The sequence below is a fragment of the Haliotis rubra genome, unplaced genomic scaffold, assembly GCF_003918875.1.
Source record: "Haliotis rubra isolate DU_JTF1 unplaced genomic scaffold, ASM391887v1 Scf498, whole genome shotgun sequence".
Classification (NCBI taxonomy): Eukaryota; Metazoa; Mollusca; class Gastropoda; order Lepetellida; family Haliotidae; genus Haliotis; species Haliotis rubra.
The window spans coordinates 471,154-496,325 of record NW_025767188.1 but is presented as its reverse complement, the minus strand read 5'-3'; the positions used below and the strand labels follow the sequence as shown (position 1 = coordinate 496,325).

Here is a 25,172-nt window from a genome sequence, read left to right as displayed (position 1 = left end):
GATGCTTGATTCTATTTGTATATATAGTGCCAATTCTTCTTTGACAATGGAGTTTTGTTTTCCAACATATGTTTTTATCTCATCGTTTTTCTTTAATAAATTCTCTTTATTCCTTTTCAGCTCGGTTTTCATTGCAGGAATCTCTGACTCAATTTCAACAACCATGTCACATTTCCTGTGATGGATAGTGCAGCATGTTTGACAAACAGCTGTTTTACAGTCTTTGCAAAGATATTTCATATTCTCGTCCTTGTGAACTTTACACATGACCTTTCTCTTGACCTTGACCTTTGTCTCACCAGACAGGTCAACTACGTCATGGTGACGGAAAGAGGGAATTCGTTTGTGCATCCTTGTACATTGTTCACATAGTGCGTCGTCACAAACAGAACACCAAGATGTAGCTGCAGTTGTCTCCCGTTCCTCCTTACAATAACTGCAGTTAGTTGTATCTGAAATAACCATTCATTCATGTGGTGATATTAACCTGGTGATATCACAATGTATGATAGGGCTAGATGTGGTGATATTAACGTGGTGACATCACAATGTATTATAGGGCTAGATGTGGTGATATTAACCTCGTGACATCATAATGCGTTATAGGGCTAGATGTGGTGATATTAACCTGGTGACATCACAATATATTATAAGGCTAGATGTGGTGATATTAACCTGGTGATATCACAATGTATGATAGGGCTAGATGTGGTGATATTAACGTGGTGACATCACAATGCATTATAGGGCTAGATGTGGTGATATTAACATGGTGACATCACAATGTATTATGGGGCTAGATGTGGTGATATTAACCTGGTGACATCACAATATATTACAAGGGTAGATCTGGTGATATTAACCACCTGACATCACAATGTATTATATGGCTAGATGTGGTGATATTAACGTGGTGACATCACAATGTATTACAGGGTTAGATGTGGTGCTATAAACCTCGTGACATCACAATGTATTATAGGGCCAGATGTGGTGATATTAACCTGGTGACATCACAACGTATTATAGGGCTAGGTGTGGTGATATTAACCTGGTGACATCACAATATATTATAGGGCTAGATGTGGTGATATTAACGTGGTGACATCACAATGTATTATAGGGCTAGATGTGGTGATATTAACCTCGTGACATCACAATGTATTATATGGCTAGATGTGGTGATATTGAAGTGGTGACATCACAATGTATTACAGGGCTAGATGTGGTGATATTAACCTGGTGACATCACAATGTATTATATGGCTAGATGTGGTGATATTGAAGTGGTGACATCACAATGTATTACAGGGCTAGATGTGGTGATATTAACCTCGTGACATCACAATTTATTATACGGCCAGATGTGGTGATATTAACATGGTGACATCACAGTGTATTATAGGGCTAGATGTGGTGATATTAACCTCGTGACATCACAATTTATTATAGGGCCAGATGTGGTGATATTAACATGGTGACATCAGAGTGTATTACAGGGCTAGATGTGGTGATATTAACCTGGTGACATCACAATTTATTATAGGGCCAGATGTGGTGATATTAACATGGTGACATCACAGTGTATTATAGGGCTAGATGTGGTGATATTAACCTCGTGACATCATAATTTATTATAGGGCCAGATGTGGTGATACTAACATGGTGACATCACAGTGTATTATAGGGCTAGATGGGCTGATATTAACCTGGTGACAACACAATGTATTATAGGGCTATATGTGGTGATATTGAAGTGGTGACATCACAATGTATTACAGGGCTAGATGTGGTGATATTAACCTCGTGACATCATAATGCATTATAGTGCTAGATGTGGTGATATTAACCTGTTGACATCACAATATATTATAAGGCTACATGTGGTGATATTAACCTGGTGATATCACAATGTATGATAGGGCTAGATGTGGTGATATTAACGTGGTGACATCACAATGTATTACAGGGCTAGATGTGGTGCTATTAACCTCGTGACATCACAATGTATTATAGGGCCAGATGTGGTGATATTAACCTGGTGACATCACAACGTATTATAGGGCTAGGTGTGGTGATATTAACCTGGTGACATCACAATATATCATAGGGCCAGATGTGGTGATATTAACGTGGTGACATCACAATGTATTATAGGGCTAGATGTGGTGATATTAACCTGGTGACATCACAATGTATTATAGGGCTAGATGTGGTGATATTGAAGTGGTGACATCATAATGTATTACAGGGCTAGATGTGGTGATATTAACCTGGTGACATCACAATGTATTATATGGCTAGATGTGGTGATATTGAAGTGGTGACATCACAATGTATTACAGGGCTAGATGTGGTGATATTAACCTCGTGACATTACAATTTATTATAGGGCCAGATGTGGTGATATTAACATGGTGACATCACAGTGTGTTATAGGGCTAGATGTGGTGATATTAACCTCGTGACATCACAATCTATTATAGGGCCAGATGTGGTGATATTAACATGGTGACATCACAGTGTATTACAGGGCTAGATGTGGTGATATTAACCTCGTGACATCACAATTTATTATAGGGCCAGATGTGGTGATATTAACATGGTGACATCACAGTGTATTATAGGGCTAGATGTGGTGATATTAACCTCGTGACATCACAATTTATTATAGGGCCAGATGTGGTGATACTAACATGGTGACATCACAGTGTATTATAGGGCTAGATGTGCTGATATTAACCTGGTGACAACACAATGTATTATATGGCTAGATGTGGTGATATTGAAGTGGTGACATCACAATGTATTACAGGGCTAGATGTGGTGATATTAACCTCGTGACATCACAATTTATTATAGGGCCAGATGTGGTGATATTACCTGGTGACATCACAATGTATTATAGGGCCAGATGTGGTGATATTAACCTGGTGACATCACAATGTATTATAGGGCCAGATGTGGTGATATTAACCTGGTGACATCACAATGTATTATAGGGCCAGATGTGGTGATATTAACCTCGTGACATCACAATGTATTATAGGGCTAGATGTGGTGATATTAACCTGTTGACATCACAATATATTATAGTGCCAGATGTGGTGATATTAGCCTGGTGACATCAAAATGTATTATAGCGCTAGGTGTGGTGATATTAACCTCGCGACAACACAATGTATTATAGGGCCAGATGTGGTGATATTAACCTGGTGACATCACAATGTACTATAGGGCTAGATGAAGTGATATTAACCTGGTGACATCACAATGTATTATAGGGCTAGATGTGGTGATATTAACCTCGTGACATCACATTGTATTATAGGGTTAGATGTGGTGATATTAAAGTGGTGACATCACAATGTATTTTAGGGCTAGATGAGGTGATATGAACTTGGTGACATCACAATATATTATAGGGCCAGATGTGGTGCTATTGACCTGGTGACGTCACATTGTATTATAGGTCTAGATGTGGTTATATTAACCTGGTGATATCACTATATATTATAGGGCTAGATGTGGCGATATTAACCTGGTGACATCACAATGTATTATAGGGCTGAATGTGGTGATATTAACCTGGTGACATTACAATATATTATAGGGCTAGATGTGGTTATATTAACATGGTGACATCACATTGTATTATAGGGCTAGATGTGGTTATATTAACCTGGTGACATCACAATATATTATAGGGCTAGATGTGGTGATATTAACCTGGTGACATCACAATGTATTATAGGGCTGGATGTGTCGCATCATGTTCCTACTTGACACATGCGAGAAAATGTATCGGAAACATCAGGTTGAAACGTCATGTAAATATGTTTGAAATTGTCTCACCGTCAACGTTGTTGTACGGATCATGAATAAGGTTTATATATGTCTTTGGTCATGTCACCTGATATGCTGTGTCTTGCTCGTTGAACACATATCCACAATAAAAGGTCACATTCCTCACAAACAGTTGTTTTACATACATCAAACTATACTAGTATATACATAGCAGCGGTCACACAGTGTTCATAACATCACAAACATTTATACTGCTTAAATCAATTATTCTGTTACCTGCTTGCAAACAACACGTATATTGCTACAACCTACAACTATTCACCTTTAGATCCGGGGCCAAACGAGTCCAAAAGTCCCTGGATGACAAAGCTCGGCTTGACGTCATCCGCCCACTCCTCCACTGGTCTCTCGGGGTTAGAAACTTTCGTCATCTTGCTGCAGAATGGACACGGGAGAGACTTGGCACTGAGGGCTTCCCGTCTGGTTTTGGTGTAGTTGACGACACATTTCCGACAGAAGGTGTGATTACACACAAGTGTACAGGGCTTGTCAAACACCTCTGTACATATGGTGCATGTCAGGAAGTGTTCTGTCAACTTCTGGGAGGTCGCCATCTCTCCTACCAAAAGTCAGCAGACACGACATAAACATCCTTTCCACTATACAAACCACAACATTCATTACATAAACACCGACCATATTTGTAGTCCCGATTTACTGACAGGTCTAAAAGAACTATGTCTAGTAAATCCTGCTCTTGGAATTATGAACGAATGAAAACATATTCCAGATGTATGTAGATCCTATAATCAATGAGAGATAACATTGGTAGACGTGTTTCAACTGGGCCGTGTGTATTGTGTGTGTATGATATGAGCGTGTGTGGGTCGCTCTGTCTTGCTGGTCATAAATAAAACATGGGCCGTCTGTATTGTGTGTGTATGATGTGTGCCTGTGTGGGTCGCTCTGTCTTGCTGGTCATAAATAAAACATGGGTCGTCTGTATTGTGTGTGTATGATGTGTGCCTGTGTGGGTCGCTCTGTCTTGCTGGTCATAAATAAAACATGGGTCGTCTGTATTGTGTGTGTATGATGTGTGCGTGTGTGGGTCGCTCTGTCTTGCTGGTCATAAATAAAACATGGGTCGTCTGTATTGTGTGTGTATGATGTGTGCCTGTGTGGGTCGCTCTGTGTTGCTAGTCATAAATAAAACATGGGTCGTCTGTATTGTGTGTGTATGATGTGTGCCTGTGTGGGTCGCTCTGTCTTGCTGGTCATAAATAAAACATGGGTCGTCTGTATTGTGTGTGTATGATGTGTGCGTGTGTGGGTCGCTCTGTCTTCCTGGTCATAAATAAAACATAGTACACCTATTCTATCAGATATTTCACGTTATACACAAACAATCTTGTATTTGAGAAGCGTTAGAAACTGGATATTGGATGAAGGGAAGTGACCGTCTGTTGGTTGGATTCTGTCCGTCTTGTAGATTCTTTCTTTGGCCTGATATTGATACTGGATACTTTTTCATACGTAAAACACAGAACATACAATCCCTCAGATATTTCACGGTTTACACAAACACAAAATTCTCTCCTTTGCCTGACATACTGGAACCGTTGAGCCACAATACGAAGGTTTTTAGACACTTGTGGTGCCTTTGTACTGATTTCTGAACTTACTTAATTTTAGAATACAACTCTTAATTACAGCACATTTCTTTGTTGTTGTTTTTGTTGGTTTCAAAGCTTGCTCGTTTACGGTATTAATTCATAATTTAGTTCAGGTGTTTAGTTCAAGAAACACTGCCATGAAAGTCAGTCGGTCGGTCCCCCGTGCTGTTGTATGAGTTGTGATATTGTGCTATAGGAATATGTTATCTTTTGAGGTTCACAAGCATTACCACATGACATTGTATGGTATAACAGACTGGGCATAGTTTGGTGTCACGGAGCACAAGGAATCAGTGACCTGTCTGTGAGCAGCTCGTCAATGGATCTTTGCAACTCGTCGTCACCAGCATTACAACATGCAGTTATGAACCGTGTGCAGCATGTCAATCACCTGACAGAGATACATGGCGACACCAGCTCATTACCATATCGAAAGTAGGAGACGTTCAGTTCGGGTTTCTCTACATTAGATGTAAAATAATCTGTTAATGTAGAAGTATTTTACCATATTTTGTGCTGTAGCATTTATCTGTGATCATTTCAGTAACAACTTTAGCAAACACACATTATATACATACATCCACATACATCGGGACAGATCTCAGTATTGAAGTCAAGAGGCCGATCAAGGAAGTAATGAAAGTAGACACTCCATACACTATGCTCAGTCTAAATATTACAGTATATTAGGCGCCCGGATTTGAGAATGTGCCTGGAGATGACCTAACAGTTAGATGAACCATTGTAGTGTTACCTGTACACAGCAGGACAGGTGTGTAGCTTATAACTGGAATAGACACAGCCCCTGTGACAACACACTTACCTGAGACAGACAGGTAACCGGTGTAGAGGGAAACTGAGCACCAGGCGAGATAGACCCTAGGTAACCGGTGTAGAGGGAAACTGAGCACAGGAAGAGATATACCGTATAGGTTTGACGTGGTTCATTCGTGATGAACTCGTCATTCAGGGACCAGCGGTTTTCATATTACGGAAAGGAACGAGTGATTTCGAATGGGTGATTGTGTTTTGAAATCGCCTTGGATACGCAGGGTCACGATTCAAGATTTATTGTCGCAGTTGTATAGCTGCTGTGATAGCTGGATGACTGCATATACACTCATTCACTTACTCACTCACTCACTCAGGAATAAGGCACACCGTTACCTTTTTGTGAAATCATGAACATTCATGTTATGACGCGTCTGTTCGTTTGATTCCCCAAATGGACCAAATGTGAGAAGCCCATTTCAGGTGTCCCCCGCCATGATACTGCTAAAAGCGGTGTTAAATCACTCCCTCTCTTTTCTGAGTATGGTCAAGACTTCACATTTATTTGTACTGACGTTTGATATGTAAGTGTAAATACTGAAGTGTACGGGACGAGAAGTTTGTTGTGCGGGTATCACAGATGGCGACCATGTCCGTGAGAGCTCATTGTCATGATACCCGCACGTTGACCCTCAAAATTACTGAACGATGTCGGTGGACTCACATATACTTGTGTACAGATTGGTCAAGACTGACATGTGGTCAACATAGGTCACGAACCGTATGTTTCATTCCACATGAGATTCTGGTTATCAAGGATCAAGAAACATCTGCCTGTCTACGTGGGGACTATATAAATAGGTTCCGTCACTGGGAAGAATAATTGTTGTCATACACGGACTGCTTGGGTGCTGCCATAATAGCAACCACTCGTTTATCCGGCCAACATTCGACTATATACAGACTACCGTCATCAACATGTGGCTGGAAATCTGAGTGCTTCGTTGACCATCAAGTAGACATGTACACTGTGTACGAGGGGTTATCAAAACTTTTTGAGCCTGAAATACTTCTGATATGTGCATGATACAAAGTAACTGTATGATATGGAAGAAAGGTTTATATCATTCACATAAACGTAATTATGACATGAACATGAGGCTAGTTTTCGGTCACGTGACATGTACCCCTATTGAAACTGCAGAAATGGATAAGTCTTGTGTACAGAGCATTCATCAAATTTTTGGTCGTCGAGGGCCACTCGGCGAAGCACCTTGAAGAGCGATTGACAGTACCCCATGGGACTCAGTACTCGTACTGCTACTCGAACATCGCTCTTCAATGTGCCCCTCGTATGTCTGTTTACAACACACGGGAAGTTCGGGAACAGCTCAAGTGGTGATACACTATTCGGGCGTTCGCTGTTATTGCTCTATTAAAATACCTCATCACGAGTTATCTCCCTTCCACCACCAAGTTGCCAAGTCATTGCAGTAACAGGGGTGTGGGTAATGGGGTGGGGTGTGTGGGGGTGGCGGGGAGGGGCTTGTGATCGTGTTGAACAGAAGGCAGCTCAGACATATGCCATTTGACGTACGTACAACTCTCCCATGTGAAGATATCCCAGAAACATCTGTGGTCTACCTGCTCTACATCTGTAGTCTGCCCGCTCTACATCTATAGACTACCTGCTCTACGTCTGTAGTAAACCTGCTCTACAACTGTAGTCTACCTCCTCTACATCTGTAGTCTACCTGCTCCACATCTGTAGTAAACCTGCTCTACAACTGTAGTCTACCTGCTCTACATCTGTAGTCAACCTGCTCTACAACTGTAGTCTACCTGCTCCACATCTGTAGTCTACCTGCTCTACATCTGTAGTCTACCTGCTCTACATCTGTAGTCTACCTGCTCTACATCTGTAGTCTACGTGCTTTACATCTGTAGTCTGCCTGCTCTACATCTGTAGTCTACCTGCTCTACATCTGTAGTCTACCTGCTCTACATCTGTAGTCTACCTGCTCTACATATGTAGTCTACGTGCTTTACATCTGTAGTCTGCCTGCTCTACATCTGTAGTCTACCTGCTCTACACCTGTAGTCTACCTGCTCTACATCTGTAGTCTACCTGTTCTACATCTGTAGTCTACCTGCTCTACATCTGTAGTCTACGTGCTCTACATCTGTAGTCTACGTGCTCTACATCTTTTTTCTACACGCTCTACATATGTAGTCTACCTCCTCTACATCTCTAGTCAACCTTCTCTACATCTGTCGTCTACCTTCTATACATCTGTAGTCTACCCGCTCTACATCTGTAGTCTACCTGGGCTACATGTAGAGCCTACCCCCTCTACATATGTAGTCTATCTTCTCTACATCTGTAGTCTACCTGCTCTACGTCTGTATTCTACCTGCTATACATCTGTAGTCTACCTGCTCTACATTTGTGGTCTACCTGCTCTACATCTGAAGTCTACCTGCTCTACATCTGTTGTCTACCTGCTCTACATCTGTAGTCTATCTGCTCTACATCTGTAGTATGCCTGCTCTACATCTGTAGTCTACCTGCTCTACATCTGTATTCTACCTGCTCTACGTCTGTTGTCTACCTGCTCTACATCTGTTGTCTACCTGCTCTACATCTGTAGTCTACCTGCTCTACATCTGTAGTCTACCTGCTCTACATCTGTTGTCTACCTGCTCTACATCTGTTGTCTACCTGCTCTACATCTGTAGTCTACCTGCTCTACATCTGTAGTCTACCTGCTCTACATCTGTTGTCTACCTGCTCTACATCTGTTGTCTACCCGCTCTACATCTATTGTCTACCCGCTCTACATCTGTAGTCTACCTTCTCTACATCTCTAGTCTACCTTCTCTACATCTGTTGTCCACCTGCTCTACATCTGCACGGTTCTCTCAAACCCACAAAGGCCTGTCTTTCATGTCACTGTTATTTATTTATTGTTAATGTCTCACAAGGGTATAATATCAAACAAAAAAACATACATCTTTGTTCGTACACCAGTCTGTTTTTCCTCACGGTCAATAGATCGTGGTCACTGTGCCTTCTTAGTGTTTTACTTTCATTCCATGTCCGCTGTGACCTCATTCCGTGATTGATGGCAATTCGTGGATAACACCCGTGAAGATCCGGGTCAGTAACCCATGCTGGTCGTAAGAGGCGACTAACGGGATCGGGTAGTCAAGCTCGCTGACTGGATTGACACATGTCATCGTATCCCAATTACGTAGATTGATGTTCATGCTGTTGGTCCCTGGATTGTTTGGTCCAGATCCGATTATTTACAGACCGCCGCCATATAGCTGGAATATTGCTGGGGTGCGGGGTAAATTCGCTCACTCACACACTCGTGGATAACAAAAAAGAAATGTCTACATTTCTCATCAAAGTGTAAACACCACAATGCAGAAATGAAACGAAGCTTTTGCAATATTTACTGATAATTACAAGTTTCCAACAAGTAGATACAACTCCTGGATGATTAAGTCCACTACACTACCACTAGTCGTGGGGCTAAACTACCACCAGTCGTAAGGCTACACTACCACTAGACGTGAGGCTACACTGCCACTAGTCGTGAGGCTACAATACCACTAGCCGTGAGGCTACACTACCACTAGTTTTGAGGCTACACTACCAATAGTCGTAAGGCTACACTACCACTAGTCGTGAGGCTACACTGCCACTAGCCCTGAGGCTACATTACAACTAGTCGTAAGGCTTCAATACCACTGGTCGTGAAGCTACAATACCACTAGTCGTGAGGCTACACTACCACTAGCCGTAAGGCTACACTACCACTAGTCGTGAGGCTACACTACCACTAGCCGTGATGCTACAATACCACTAGTCTTGAGGCTACACTACCACTAGTCGTGAGACTACAATACCACTAGTCGTGAGGTCTACAATACTACTAGTCGTGAGGCTACACTACCACTAGTCGTGAGGCTACACTGCCACTAGTCGTGAGGTCTACAATACTACTAGTCGTGAGGCTACAATACCACTAGTCGTGAGGCTACACTACCACTAGTCGTGAGGCTACACTGCCACTAGTCGTGAGGATACACTGCCACTAGTCGTGAGGCTACACTACCACTAGTCGTGAGGCTTCACTACCACTGGTCGTGAGTCTACACTACCACTAGTCGTGAGGCTACAATACTACTAGTCGTGAGGATACACTGCCACTAGTCGTGAGGCTACACTACCACTAGTCGTGAGGCTACACTGCCACTAGTCGTGAGGCTACACTGTCACTAGTCGTGAGGCTACACTGCCACTAGTCGTGAGGCTACAATAACCACTAGTCGTGAGGCTACACTACCACTAGTCGTTACGCTACAATACCACTAGTCGTGAGGCTACACTGCCACTAGTCGTGAGGCTACACTGCCACTAGTGGTGACGCTACAATACCACTAGCCGTAAGGCTACACTGCCACTGGTCGTGAGGCTACACTACCACTAGTCGTGAGGCTACAATACCGCTAGTCGTGAGGCTACACTGCCACTAGTCGTGAGGCTACACTACCACTAGTCGTAAGGCAGCACTACCACTAGTCGCGAGGCTACACTACCACTAACCGTGAGGCTACACTACCACTGATCGTGAGGCTACACTGCCACTAGTCGTGAGGCTACACTACCACTAGTCGTGAGGCTACACTACCACTAGTCGTGAGGGTACATTACCACTAGTCGTGAGTGTGATACAGAGGGATCTCCTTGATACTTGTTGGTTTCAGTAACACATGGTCCAAGACTTGCAGGCCACCAGTCACATAAACACGGACATCTGCCTGGACAGACAGAACTGTTCCTTCATCACTCATCATGGACTGCATCTTGGTAACTGACGCATACCCTGACCCACTGACATGTCCAGTGTAAATACAATATATATGCTTACCCTTGATTTCAGCCAGGCAGTATTTGATATACACTACAATAAAACAATTTGTGACACGTTTCATTGCAATAACGACACGAATCCAAGTACACCTACACTGGAGGGTAAGTATTTTAGGAAATCATAGTTAAAACTACACCTCTTTAAAATAAGTTTTTCTCCAGATTTGATGTTGGGTGGTTCAAGTACAATGTACTGTTTATATGTAATCATAACAAATAATTGCAGCCAATTTCAGGGAATATATAATGTGATGACATATTACAAGAGACCGTGCTAATACATATGAACAATTACCTTTTAGGTCATGCTGGAATCTACGTTTTTACGTGTTCCCCATAATTATCTTTGTTTTAAAACATTGAAAAAGCTTAAATGCTAACAGCTCGAGATATATACGAAAAAAGCTACATTGAAATGGTGTTTTCAATCTAACCCTCGCAGAGGAAGTCAATCACTTTTGTCGTGGAAACGATCGCCTGTCGTACAGGATCACAGGATGAGTTAAATAATGGTTGCAGTCTTTGTCCTGGTGGCTCTGGATCTACACAGATGGCTCTTCATTCTAATTTCAGGATGCTGTTCTTCCACAAGGCTACAAGGCTAGCAACTGCCATGCATCAGCTGTCTTGACACCATTCTGAACAGTCTAACAACGACTGTTATTTGAAATCTTTACAAGGGGCTCGACGTGGAGTAACACCATCGATACATCTGTACACAAATGCTCCCGAGCTGTCATGGAGTTGGACACCTTTGAACTTCTGGACATTATCACAGATACAAGTTTGTGGTTATTTCCGTCTTTAAACATTCACCGCCTCCTGCTCTGTTTGAAATCTTTCACCAGTCGGGACATTTCCTCCAGACCCTCAAACACACCCTCCCCGGTCGTAGCGCATGTCCCCTGACTGTACCACTTCCGGTCCGTCATCTTCTGAAGGTGAAGGGCGTCCACTACTTCCGACAACTTGGCGGCAGCTTCAGGGCAGAAACTTTAGATGAAGAAGAGATCTAGAGGTTGTTGTATGTCAGTATGTCAATGAAATGTCTTTACGTTTGCTTAATACTCATAAATCTACCGAAACCAGAGTTTGGATGTTGAAGGATAAGCTCTACTGTTATTATGACAGCAAAGTTTGGGAAAAGTAAATTCTACTGAACTGGTCTAAAACAAAGTGGGGTTTTTCATTGAAATCAGAAATAAACTGATTGAAATATTGTGAAATATTATCCAAATTGATGACATCAGAAATTGCCTGAATCACCCCTGTCCGTCCTGGCCAGTCTTGCTTGTCAGCCAGGACGACGACAGGAACGGATCTCATCTCGTCGCTGTCGATGACGTTCTTCAGTTCCTCCAGACAAACCGGACAATAACCGTTTTCACAACATTTTTTAGATCGAATCACACTTAAATATGGAAATAGGTATATTTGTAATAACATGACATAACATCATGCACAGATATATTTTTTTTTAAACAAACATCAACAAATGAACGAAGAAAGGGATACATAATACTTTGCTGAAATTTATCATGTAAAATTTCATTGAAACTTCATTACACGTCAATAAATTTGTCAAAACAAAAACTGCAATTTATACACGTATATTAAAAACATACAGGCAGAATTTTGTCTATGGGAAACCCGGAGAAGAGGCCTGTAAAGCCAGCGAGCTTATCCAAGATAACACCCATCATTTGAGCAGCTTGGACACGGTTGTAGTATAACAAACTGTGTAAAATTCTAATGCCTCCTCTCTTGTGTTTCCCTTTTCCACTTCGAATAATCTCCAGTTATAATGACCAGTGCTACCTAACGTTTGACCGTTTTCGATATTGACAAACCACTGCCGATCTTATATACGTCACATATAGTAAGCCGAGCGGTTTATCCAACACTAACTCTGCCGTGTTAATATCTGAACACGTGGAGTGCTATAAATAGCTCACTGCGGCGATGTGGATCTCAACAGGTTGGAGATAATGACGTCAAGCGGATTTACTGCAAGAAGCTGACCACGTGATTGGTGTATACACAAAACAATATGCTCTGATTGCTCTCTGTCAGTGAATCGGTCGATAAATGTGGTATAAAATTAGATATTCTCTTAAACAAAGTCAGGAATTATGTAATAGAAATGCTAAAACCAAGTACTCGATTCAGCGTGTTTTGGTGCATGTCGTTTGTGTACACGATGCAGTAAACAAGAAAACAGGCAGGTTAGCGGTACAAATCCTGAGCAACGATTTTGGCTCGGAATCGATATTTTGATCTTTCTAAGACCCAAGCTCCCGAAGTACGGCTTCGATTGTGATCTATGTCTCATTTCGTAGGTAAATCTATTGGTTTGAAATACGTAACTATTTATTCTAAGTCAAAATAGAAACTTCACAATTTATGTTTGTAAATAAAAATATGAATTGTTATAGTAGACAGTTTTCTGGTGTCATAATATTAATCCCCAACTATCGACTCAAGAAAAAAGTTACCACAGCACATTGAAATCAATCCAAACATCGTGCACCCCAACAATAGAGCTAAAACGTGTTTTAATGTGCCACTGGTCACGTGATCTTATTGCACGTGCATTCGATCGCACATGTTCCCCATCAACTGTACAAAGTGAAAAAAACACACTTTAAAGCACTAACATAAAACAGCTAATCTTAATGCCGCGCCTCTCAAATGTGCAGCGTGAACGTGCCGTTGGCATGCTGGATGCGGGAACGTCAGTAATTGACGTTGCAAGGACAATGGGGTGTAGCCGTCGGACTGTTTATGATTTACAGACTCCACTGCAACAAACTTGCACCACTGATCGCCTCAGGCCAGGCCGGCCACGTGTGACGTCACAGGCGGAGGACCGTCAAATTGTGTTACGTCAGCCCCGTAACCGTTTTTTGACTGCTACAGGAACCAGAAATGAGCTGTTTAGGGGTCGACTGTCGGCACAAACCACCCGAAACCGGCTGCGAGCTGCACACCTTCGTGTTTGACGACCATATCGCGGAATCATTTTTACGCCATGACATTGACGTCAGTGTTTGCTGTGGGCCCGACGACACCTCCGATGCACTCACAGAAACTGGAATCGAGTTGTCTTCAGTGATGAATCAAGATTTACCCTCAGATTCGCTGATGGTAGGATGAGAGTGTTGAGGCGACGCCGTGAACGTTTTGCTCAGTGTTGTGTACAGGAAGTTTACAGATTTGGGGTCAGAAGTATCATGGTTTGGGGTACTTTCTGTGGGATTGCCCGTTCCCGACTTCTGGTTATCCGTGGGAACCTTAATGCTGTAAGTTAACGCGACCAGGTGCTAACCCCTCGAATTTATTCCATTCATGGCAGCACATGGTCCAGGTCTACACTTTCAACATTACAATATGCCAGACCCCATACAGCCACCTTGACCACGAATTACCTGCAGAACGCAGGAATCAATGTTCTTGACTAGCCGTCAAGGCCACCTGATCTCAATCCAATCGATTACATCTGAGATACTCTTGGTAGAGGTCTGCGCACTCACAGGAACCAACCCCAGAATTTGCAGGATCTTGGTGCTGATTTGCAGGAACAATGGCGCCGACTCCCCAATAATGTGTTTACATACAATAGACTGTCCATGAGGAGGCGTTGCTTGGCAGTTGTGAACACACAGGATGGTCATATAAGCTACTGAATGTGTGAAACATCAGATTTAATTTCTTGTGAGTTGATACTTTGTTTACGCCTTTTATTGATAAATTGTGTAACCATATGGAACCGATTTTTGATATTGTCAGTTCATCCTATCGACCTTAACAAGTAAATGATAACCTCTATACCACATTCTTGTGTCCTTTCTTTTATATATAGTCTCCCAAAAAAGAAACGCATCATGAAAATAGCAATTTCATGTAGCAATAAAATAAAACGAGATTCATTTTACAAAAGTTTTTGTTCTGTTTATGAGTCCTATGGTGTTTATGTTTTGAAACATCAAAACAAAACGCACCAACCGTAAAATACCCGTATTTAACAGCATGATTGTCAATTTCGGCGTGTAGTGTCACAGAATACACAATTCATATGCAATGCACATGAAAGTTTGGGATCACATAGTCTCAATGATGGGTATAAAAGGTTGATCGCTGTCTGTCGATTATTCACTGTATTTGGAATATTGTTGACGAACGCAAAATGCCACGTCTAAGTGAAGCCAACCGTCATATCGCCATTGGTTTGTTTGAAGCTGGCCAGTCTCAACGTGCAGTTGCCCGACGCATTAATGTTCACCAAAGCACCATTTCACTGCTCTGGGAGAGATATCGCCGGCAGAAGGCGGTAGCAGATGCCCCTCGTAGTTGGCGACCTCGAGCGACCACTGCGGCGCAGGATCGCTACATCCGGGTACATCACCTGCGTCATCGAATAGCTACGGCGACCAGTACCGCTCGACAAATACCCAGATTGAGGAGGCTTTCTTCACAGACCGTCAGGAACAGGTTGAGAGAGGCTGGTTTACGTGCCAGAAGACCTTATTTTGGCCCTGTGCCTCGACAACAACATCGTCGACATTGAGTTCAATGGTGCACCAACGTTCAGGCCTGGAACCTACCGAATTGGCGTAGAATCTGGTTCAGTGATGAATCACGATTTCTTTTGGAACGACGCGATGGAAGATTGCGGGTGTACAGGCGTCGACGTGAACGTTTCGCCGACGCTTGCGTTCCCCAGGTGGACCGATTCGGTCAGGGCAGTGTTATGATGTGGGGAGCGATCACCTGCCGTAGAAGAAGTGATTTAGTGATGATCCAGGGCAACTTGACAGCTCAACGGTACTGTGACGAAATCCTACGCCCACACCTCCTTCCAATCATTGATCGCCAGAGGGAGTTGTTTCAACAGGACAATGCCAGGCCCCAGACAGCACGTCACACTAGAGATTTCCTCCAGAACCACAACATCAATGTGCTGCCCTGGCCCTCAAGATCACCGGACCTAAACCCGATCGAACATCTGTGGGATGCCCTGGACAGACGGGTGCGACGCCGTAACCCTCGGCCCCAGACACTTCAGCAACTCGCACAGACACTACAGGCAGAGTGGGCTGCTTTTGGGCAACACGAGTTTCTGAGACTTAATCGTTCGATGCCGAGGCGATGCCGTGCAGTTCTGGATGCCCACGGTGGTCACACGAGGTATTGACTTCAGCGCCACCACACGTCTCCATGTGACACTCAAACTGACTTTCCTCCGAGACGGATAAGTCTGCATTCCCAGTGTGCAATTTCGCTATATTTCATGGACTCATAAAGCCTACAAGATGTTTCAAAATAGACATGAAAATACAGTCGAAATTCCTATTTGCGTTTCTTTTTTGGGAGAGTATATTATTTATTATACGATTGTGAAGTTTCTAGTTTGACTATATAGACTGTATGACTTTATGACTTTATAGGGGTATATACAATGATAATTGTGGAATTCGTCCTGAAACGAACTTGATGTGTTGACCTCGTTACACTCCTTTCCTTGTATATAGTGCTAAGACCCATCAGTCACAGTCTATACCTTGATGCCAGTTTCTTTGGCGTAACAGTTCCCTGTAGTACCGTACACATAACTAAACTGGTGCATCATCGGCTTCAGGGGTTCAGATTAGTCTCCATTACGTTGACGTGACGTCTTTGGCAACGTCGAAGAAACGCCAAGCCAATGTCAACGAATATTGCGTGGATCGGGGACATCTCTATGACTGTAAATCTCACTCCATGTTGTGTGAAGGTCACTGAACAGTACATCAAGGACAACACACTGACACCCTATGTCGTCACGGATGTCGACGTTTTGTCTTCCAGGATGATGTCTTATTATCAACACATATAGGAACTGCCTGGTGACCCAGTGACCCGGATTCACTTGCAATAGCTCGTTGCGCCATATCATCACTTGTTTCAGGTTGTGCACAATCGGAATTGGATTCTCTACAACATGTAATTGCTTCACTGTTCTCAGTAATCTCCATCTCCCAACATGTGGAACTATTCCAGGAAACGTCACATTGTGTGTATCATAACTGTCTATGAGTATACGTTGTGTTTCCCTTAATCAGTTCGATCAAAGTTTTGCGATTTTGGTCAAAGCACGCAGCTTACCTTATCAACGTCTCTTGACATAATACACATGCAACGAAGATTCATATAGCCTTTGGACACGTCAAGGTATCATGTGTAGGTTTTTGAGATCCATATATATGTAAGTGGTAAGACAAAACACAAAACTAATGTGGTGTGGGTAAGGACACCTACATGGGGAACCCTGATTCGATTAAATCCCTAGCAACGTATGTTTGACTGAACAGGCAACCAAACGGTAGTCAGGCTCGGTGAACTGGTTCATAGCGTGTCATCGTAACCCGACGGCGTGGGTCAGTGCTCACAATATCGATCACTGCAGTGTCTGCTATTTACAGGCCGTCGTCATTTGATGAAAAGTCACAGGAGGATTGTTATAATTTACCAATTGGTTCTTCTGATTTTATAATCATCTTTTTGAAATATCAGCTGCGTTCAAATAGTCGTTCATGCTCAAAATGTATTAAAATATCTAAAAGCAGCTATGTTTTTTTACATTTTAGCCTAACCATAACATGAAGTGTTGTAGCATGACAAGGAAATAGAAGTAATGAAATGAACGAAGACTAATTATAATGCATACTTACACATTTGATAACTGTCACTATACCTTCTAAACATTTGATTTTTTTCTATCTTAACTATCCAAGTCCTGTAGGTCAAAAGTATCCTAATGCAATATGAATGGTCGCTATATTACATATGCCCTGAGTGGCAAGGGGCTTGCTACTTTGGAAGGAAATAACAAAATTTGAAACGCCCGTTCTGTTGAAATGACAGAAGGAGACGCAGTAATTCTTCAGGGCCGGGAAGAATGCGTACAATAGCGACTGCTGCATTGAACCCATGAGTCGATCAAAGGAACCTCGGTCGGACTTGTATTAAACGGATATGGGAAACAATCTGGAAGGAAATGTTCATCAAATAGATAGTTTTGGGTGTAATGAGATAATAAATGTGATATTAATTTTAAAACGTTTTAACGTCCACCACTGATGAGTTCACGATGCAAGATCCGATGATCAAAAGGAGGAACGAGTAAATATTGTTGTACGCCGCAACTGTCCGAAATGTTCATCCGAGCATCGATGCTCAGCATTGCACACCGTGGTTAAGTACCGTTTCTGTACCTTGATGTCAGTTATGGACAAATAACTTTGTGAAAAAATACTTTTTTTTAAACTTGTATTGCAACAACAATTACAATTACATGTTTAAGTACAAAACAACAGGTAAATAAAACATGAACGTTCACACATGTATTGAAAACATGAACACCATACAACGTGTTCAGATAAAAGACAAACCAAGGAATGTTGGAAACATGTGAGTATTTACACGATGAATTATATAACAAATTGCTACATACGTATAACAGTAACGAAAGACTGATAGCGCTACAGATCTCGAGTCATCACGTGACATAACGGTAAGCATCGGTAACCATGGAGACGGACTGGGCATAAGATTGAATCAGTAACATCGAGGTGGGAGTCTTTGTTCTGACGGCAACGTGTCGCAACAGTGGGGTCCTCCTTTTGGCTTCCTCGCCACAATACAGACTTGACAAACCTTGTCAAAATCATATGACAGCATTTCAACTTGCATATCATGTATTGAACAAACTAACACGTGATTAAATATATTTGTGGGAGGTCACATCAGTCCATTCAGGTTTCAACACAGATACCCTTCAGTTGGTCATCCCTGAGCTTCTGGACATTATCACAGATACAAGTTTGTGGTTATTTATGTCTGGAAAGATTCACCGCTTCCTGCTCTGTTTGAATTCTTTCACCAGTCTGGACATTTCCTCCAGACCCTCAAACAGACCCTGCCCGGTCGTAGCGCATGTCCCCTGGATGTACCACTTCCGGTCCGTCATCTTTTTGCTTGCAAAGTAACATTTATCCATTCTCTGTTTACACATAACAATATCAATCGCCAAAAGCGCAGCAATATGCAAGCAGTATTTGCATCCATTTCATATGTAGAATGATTCTATAGGATATGAAGAGAGCCTAGAATGCATGATATGATACACAAGTACGAGACATATGCCACGATTAACAGCTGAAGAGAGAGAAAGAGCCATTGTAATGGTGCAGATGGGGTCGACATACAATGCTGTTGCCAACGCCCTCGGATGCCATCGTATCACGGTTATAAGACTTATTCAGGGCTTCATGCATCACAACGCCAGCTGAAGATAGGTACAAAGTGTGTTGTTTGTTTTTAAAATTGGGAAATAAACTGGCGAAAATATTTTGAAATATTATCATAAAATACTTTCAGCCATGTGCCTAGTAGGATGGCCATCTATATAATTTGAATTTGCTAATGAGATTGATCATCACAATCCATAATAATCATCATCACTACCATTATAGCTATCAGCAGCAGCAGCAGCATCACTACGTCATCTTCAGCAGCATCACTATCATAAATCACACTACACAGATCAACAATGAACGCCATTAGAACATTCCTGAGCCTGAGACTGTTTATGTTGCTAATTTAAATACAAGGGCGTACACCATCATTTTCTGTGTCGACCATGTCCCCACCTGGCAAGTCTTGCTTGTTAGCCAGGACGACGACAGGAACAAATCTCATCTCGTCGCTGTCGATGACGTTCTTCAGTTCCTCCCGTGACTCGACAAACCTCTCCCTGTCGTTAGTGTCAACCACGTACAGGATACCTGCAATATAGAAGATACAATTCACGCCAAAGTGAAATGGTGGAGAAAGCCCTCTCGACATAAAAGCATTCATGTTTCCATGACATTAAGATTCGAACCCAAACGCGGGGCAAAGAAAGGTGCTATTCATATGACTACCCACCTTTCGATATCTAGGCACTATTCATATGACTACAAACCTTTCCGATACATAGGCACTATTCATATGACTACCCACCTTTCCGATACATAGGTGCTATTCATATGACTACCCACCTTTCCGATACATAGACACTATCCATATGACTACCTACCTTTCCGATACATAGGCACTATTCATATGACTACCTACCTTTCCGATACATAGGCACTATTCATATGACTACCCACCTTTCCGATACATAGGCACTATTCATATGACTACCTACCTTTCCGATACATAGGCGCTATTCATATGACTACCTACCTTTCCGAAACCTAGGCGCTATTCATATGAGTACCCACCTTTCTGATACGTAGGCGCTATTCATATGACTGGCCACCTTTCCGATACCTAGGCGCTATTCATATGACTACCCACCTTTCCTATACATAGGCGCTATTCATATGACTATCCATCTTTCCGATACATAGGCACTATTCATATGACTATCCAACTTTCCGATACATAGGCACTATCCATATGACTACCTACCTTTCCGATACTTAGGCACTATTCATATGACTACCCACCTTTCCGATATATAGGCACTATTCATATGACTACCCACCTTTCCGATACCTAGGCACTATTCATATGACTACCCACCTTTCAGATACATAGGCACTATTCATATGACTTCCCACCTTTCCGACACATAGGCGCTATTCATATGACTATCCATTTTTCCGATACCTAGGCACTATTCATATGACTACCTACCTTTCCGAAACCTAGGCGCTATTCATATGACTATCCACCTTTCTGATACATAGGCGCTATTCATATGACTACCCACCTTTCCGATGCATAAGCGCTATTCATATGACTATCCATTTTTCCGATACATATGCACTATTAATATGACTATCCACCTTTCCGATACATAGGCGCTATTCATATGACTACAAACCTTTCCGATACATAGGCACTATTCATACGACTATCTACCTTTCCGAAACCTAGGCGCTATTCATATGACTACCCACCTTTCCGATACCTAGGCACTATTCATATGACTACCCACCTTTCCGATACCTAGGCGCTATTCATATGACTACCCACCTTTCCGATACATAGGCGCTATTCATATGACTATCCATTTTTCTGATACATAGGCACTATTCATATGACTATCCACCGTTCCGATACATAGGCACTATTCATATGACTACCTACCTTTCCGATACCTAAGCACTATTCATATGACCACCCACCTTTCCGATACCTAGGCACTATTCATATGACTACCCATCTTTCCGATACCTAGGCACTATTCATATGAGCACTCATTTGACTACCTACCTTTCCGATACATAGGCGCTATTCATATGACAACCTACCTTTCCGATACATAGGCACTATTCATATGACTACCCACCTTTCCGATACCTAGGCGCTATTCATATGACTACCCACCTTTCCGATACTTAGGTGTTATTCATATGACTACCTACCTTTCCGATACATAGGCGCTATTCATATGACAACCTACCTTTCCGATACATAGGCACTATTCATAAGACTACCCACCTTTCCGATACATAGGCGCTATTCATATGACTACCAACCTTTCTGATACCTAGGTGCTATTCATATGACTACCCACCTGTCCGATACATAGGCACTATCCATATGACTACCTACCTTTCCGATACTTAGGCACTATTCATATTACTACCCACCTTTCCGATACATAGGCGCTATTCATATGACTTCCCACCTTTCCGATACATAGGAACTATTCATATGACTACCTACCTTTCCGATACATAGGCACTATTCATATGACTACCCACCTTTCCGATACATAGGAGCTATTCATATGACTACCCACCTTTCCGATACATAGGCGCTATTCATATGACTACCCACCTTCCGAAACCTAGGCGCTATTCATATGACTATCCACCTATCCTTGACCTGAGATGAGAAAAGATTCGATCAGTGTTCTTGTATATCTAAAACAGAGCACTGCCGGTATCAAGCAACCAAAATGCATGTCATAAACCAAAAGAGGACAGTTTGGGAGATATAGCAAGAAACTTACCGCTGCAGTTCTGGAAGTATTGTTTCCACGGGGGTCTAATCATGTCCTGACCCCCCACATCCCACACACATTATATACATACATCCACATACATCGAGACAGATATCAGTATTGAAGTCAACAGGCCGATCAAGGAAGTAATGAAAGTAGACACTCCATACACCATGCTCAGTCTAAATATTACAGCATATTAGGTGCCCTGATTTGAGAATGTGCCTGGAGATGACCTAACAGTTAGATGAACCATTGTAGTGTTACCTGTAAACAGTAGGACAGGTGTGTAGCGTTACACCTGGAATAGACGAAGCCCCTATGACAACACACTTACCTGAGACAGCCAGGTAACCGGTGTAGAGGGAAACTGATCATCAGGCGAGATAGACCCTAGGTAACCGGTGTAGAGGGAAACTGAGCACCAGGCGAGATAGACCCTAGGTAACCGGTGTAGAGGGAAACTGAGCACCAGGCGAGATAGACCCTAGGTAACCGGTGTAGAGGGAAACTGAGCACATGAAGTGAGAGAGTGAGTGAGTTAATATTTAACGTCACATCGGCAATATTTCAGCCATATCGTGACGAGAACATTTTACATTGAAATGGAATATGTGCATATTATAAAACCTGTCATTGAAGGACAGTAAAACAACTAGAATATCACAATTAGATTTAAAACTAGTGTGGAAGGTTAAAACTAATAGCACTATTAGGACAATACAACATAAAAACAGGCTATAGATCGCCAACAACTGAAGGTCGATCACCATACTAGGGACCATGGGGACTTACAGTACCTTTGCTACCTGCATGGACCCTAGCTGGATTTACACCATCCCTTCAGCCATTGGCGTTTATACTGAGATTTAGCCATACATTAAAATCACAAAAATACTACGATTAAAAACCTGTTAGACTTAAATTTACTTGAAATGTTTTGGGACTTACGTACCCTCCTCAGGAGGGAGCACAGGAAGAGATATACCGTACAGGGTTGACGTGGTTCATTCGTGATCAACTCGTCATTCAGGGACAGTTTGCATGTTACGGAAAGGGACGAGTGATGTCGAATGAGTGATTGTGTTTTGAAATCGCTCTGAATGCGCAGGGTCACGATTCAAGTTTTATTGTTGCAGTTTTATAGCTGTGATAGTGTTAAGATTACAATCTTCAGGCTCCTGTGATATACCTGGATGACTGCATAAGTACAATCACTGACTCACTCACTGACCCAGGAATAAGTCACACCGTTATCTTTTGTGGGTCTGTTATATTCAGTACATTAACAGTATATGTGTTAATACAGATTGAATGCATGAGCGCCGACAATATTATCTGTGCATTGAAACATTACAGAAATATAATGATCACTGAGGGGTTGAAATTTACAAAGATCAGGGGCGATAACTCATGACATGAGTTAAACGAAGCCATAAATGATATCGGCGGTAATCGCCGCATAGCATACAATATTTACCTTAGAAGGTTAACATAAAGGAACTCAGAAAGTGCTGTCTCACGGTAATTTTGGCCTTAAAATAAAATATATGAATTCAGGATAATGATGACATTAGAGTTGCTAGCGTTCCAAGGTTTATTCAGATGCAGAGTGAATTCAATAAAACATTTCAATTCAATTCAATATATGAACATATCAAAGCAATCATACAGTATTACATTAGACTGACGTGAACATATTATTTTCATCTTCATAATTATTAAGCTTCGCAGAACATCAACATGTTTTGAACATTACATTTATAAAATATTTCAATTCCATCATATGTATACATATATATGAACACATCAAATACAAGGTACAGTATTACAGATAACTGATACGAACATATTGTACTCATATATATTACACTATACTTATCAAAACATCAGCGTATGTTGGGCATTATATTTTTATGTACAGGTAGAACCTTACAGGAACATATTTTTAAGTTCAGAGAACGGCACACAACGATACAAATAAACACGCTATCACATTAGATTCCTATTGGTAACATCAGCTTAAAATAATGAAACATTAACTAGTACACGTATCGTAGATGTTTCGTAGATGTTTTACGGTAGTGCAATTTACGCACTACCGTACTCCCTTTAATACAAGCACTGGTCTTTTTAGCCTGAATATACATAATAGTTTGACATAGGTGTAAGTGTACAGCTGTTTCCGGGGTTCAACCCTTCCTAAACATTATAACAATTTCGCAATACATTGAACAATAACTACACAAATGAACGTACGCCTGTAGCTGAAGATCTACAATAATATATATGATTTGAAGTTACCGAAATCTAAAGCAGTAATCCTAAGGTGGGAGTGTAGAAGGCAGTGTAGCAGGGGACAGCAGCTGAGAGGCGAGCGCTGGGAGTAAGCTGGCTGTGTTGAGTGGCCTTGACTTTGTCAGTGAGAGCTTGCGTCAGGTTGTTTACATTAGCGAGAGGGGAGGGGTAGCGTGCCGTGTGCAGAGTATGGGTAATTGAGTTTGAGCGGCGTGTCTGAACAGGTTACACAACACCAAATGTTTTCCCATAGACTTCTATAGTAGCCTTATATTTTTTAAAAAATAATCCAGGCTATCAACAGCCATTCCATGTGCACATGGGTACACTCTGGCCTTTAAACTACCATAAAAACACACTATCTGGCCAACTTGTCCGGCTCGTTTTGCGAGCACAGGAAGCGGAACACATCAACCCCAGATCCGCACCAAATGTCACCTACTGGAAAATATCTGTACACACAATAAGCATAAGTCATGGTGATGGAAATCACAGCACTGAATACTTAAAATTGTGGTCAGTTTTAATTACTGGTTGGATATGCTTTTAAAAAACATAAACATCTTACACTATTTCATCCAATCACAGCTGTCACATGTCTTTATCTCTTCATTTGTTTACATACGCATCTCGC

General features: G+C 42.0%; 1 protein-coding gene and 1 long non-coding RNA gene across 13 annotated transcripts in view; one reads left to right on the top strand and one right to left on the bottom strand.

The window, feature by feature from the left end:
• LOC124291599 (tripartite motif-containing protein 45-like) overlaps positions 1-25,172 on the bottom strand; it is an 87,820-nt gene that overhangs the window by 24,033 nt on the left and 38,615 nt on the right. For 3 of the 12 annotated variants that reach the window (XM_046728630.1, XM_046728629.1, XM_046728628.1), the window contains 2 exons: positions 19,887-20,021; positions 4,130-4,426 (listed from right to left, as the gene is read on the bottom strand). The exons of 1 other annotated variant lie outside the window; for it this stretch is intronic. In XM_046728630.1, the coding sequence (XP_046584586.1) occupies positions 4,130-4,426; positions 19,887-20,021 (432 nt within the window). Of the gene's footprint in view, positions 1-4,129; positions 4,427-6,058; positions 6,182-6,234; positions 6,370-19,886; positions 20,022-22,507; positions 22,533-22,577; positions 22,698-25,172 lie in introns of those variants that run through there. 8 more of the 12 variants (XM_046728635.1, XM_046728637.1, XM_046728633.1 and 5 more) reach the window with 6 other exon arrangements.
• LOC124291619 overlaps positions 7,413-25,172 on the top strand; it is a 237,458-nt gene continuing 219,698 nt past the window's right edge. Inside the window, exon 1 of the long non-coding RNA XR_006902248.1 lies at positions 7,413-7,465. This is a non-coding gene — a long non-coding RNA (uncharacterized LOC124291619). The remainder of the gene's footprint in view (positions 7,466-25,172) is intronic.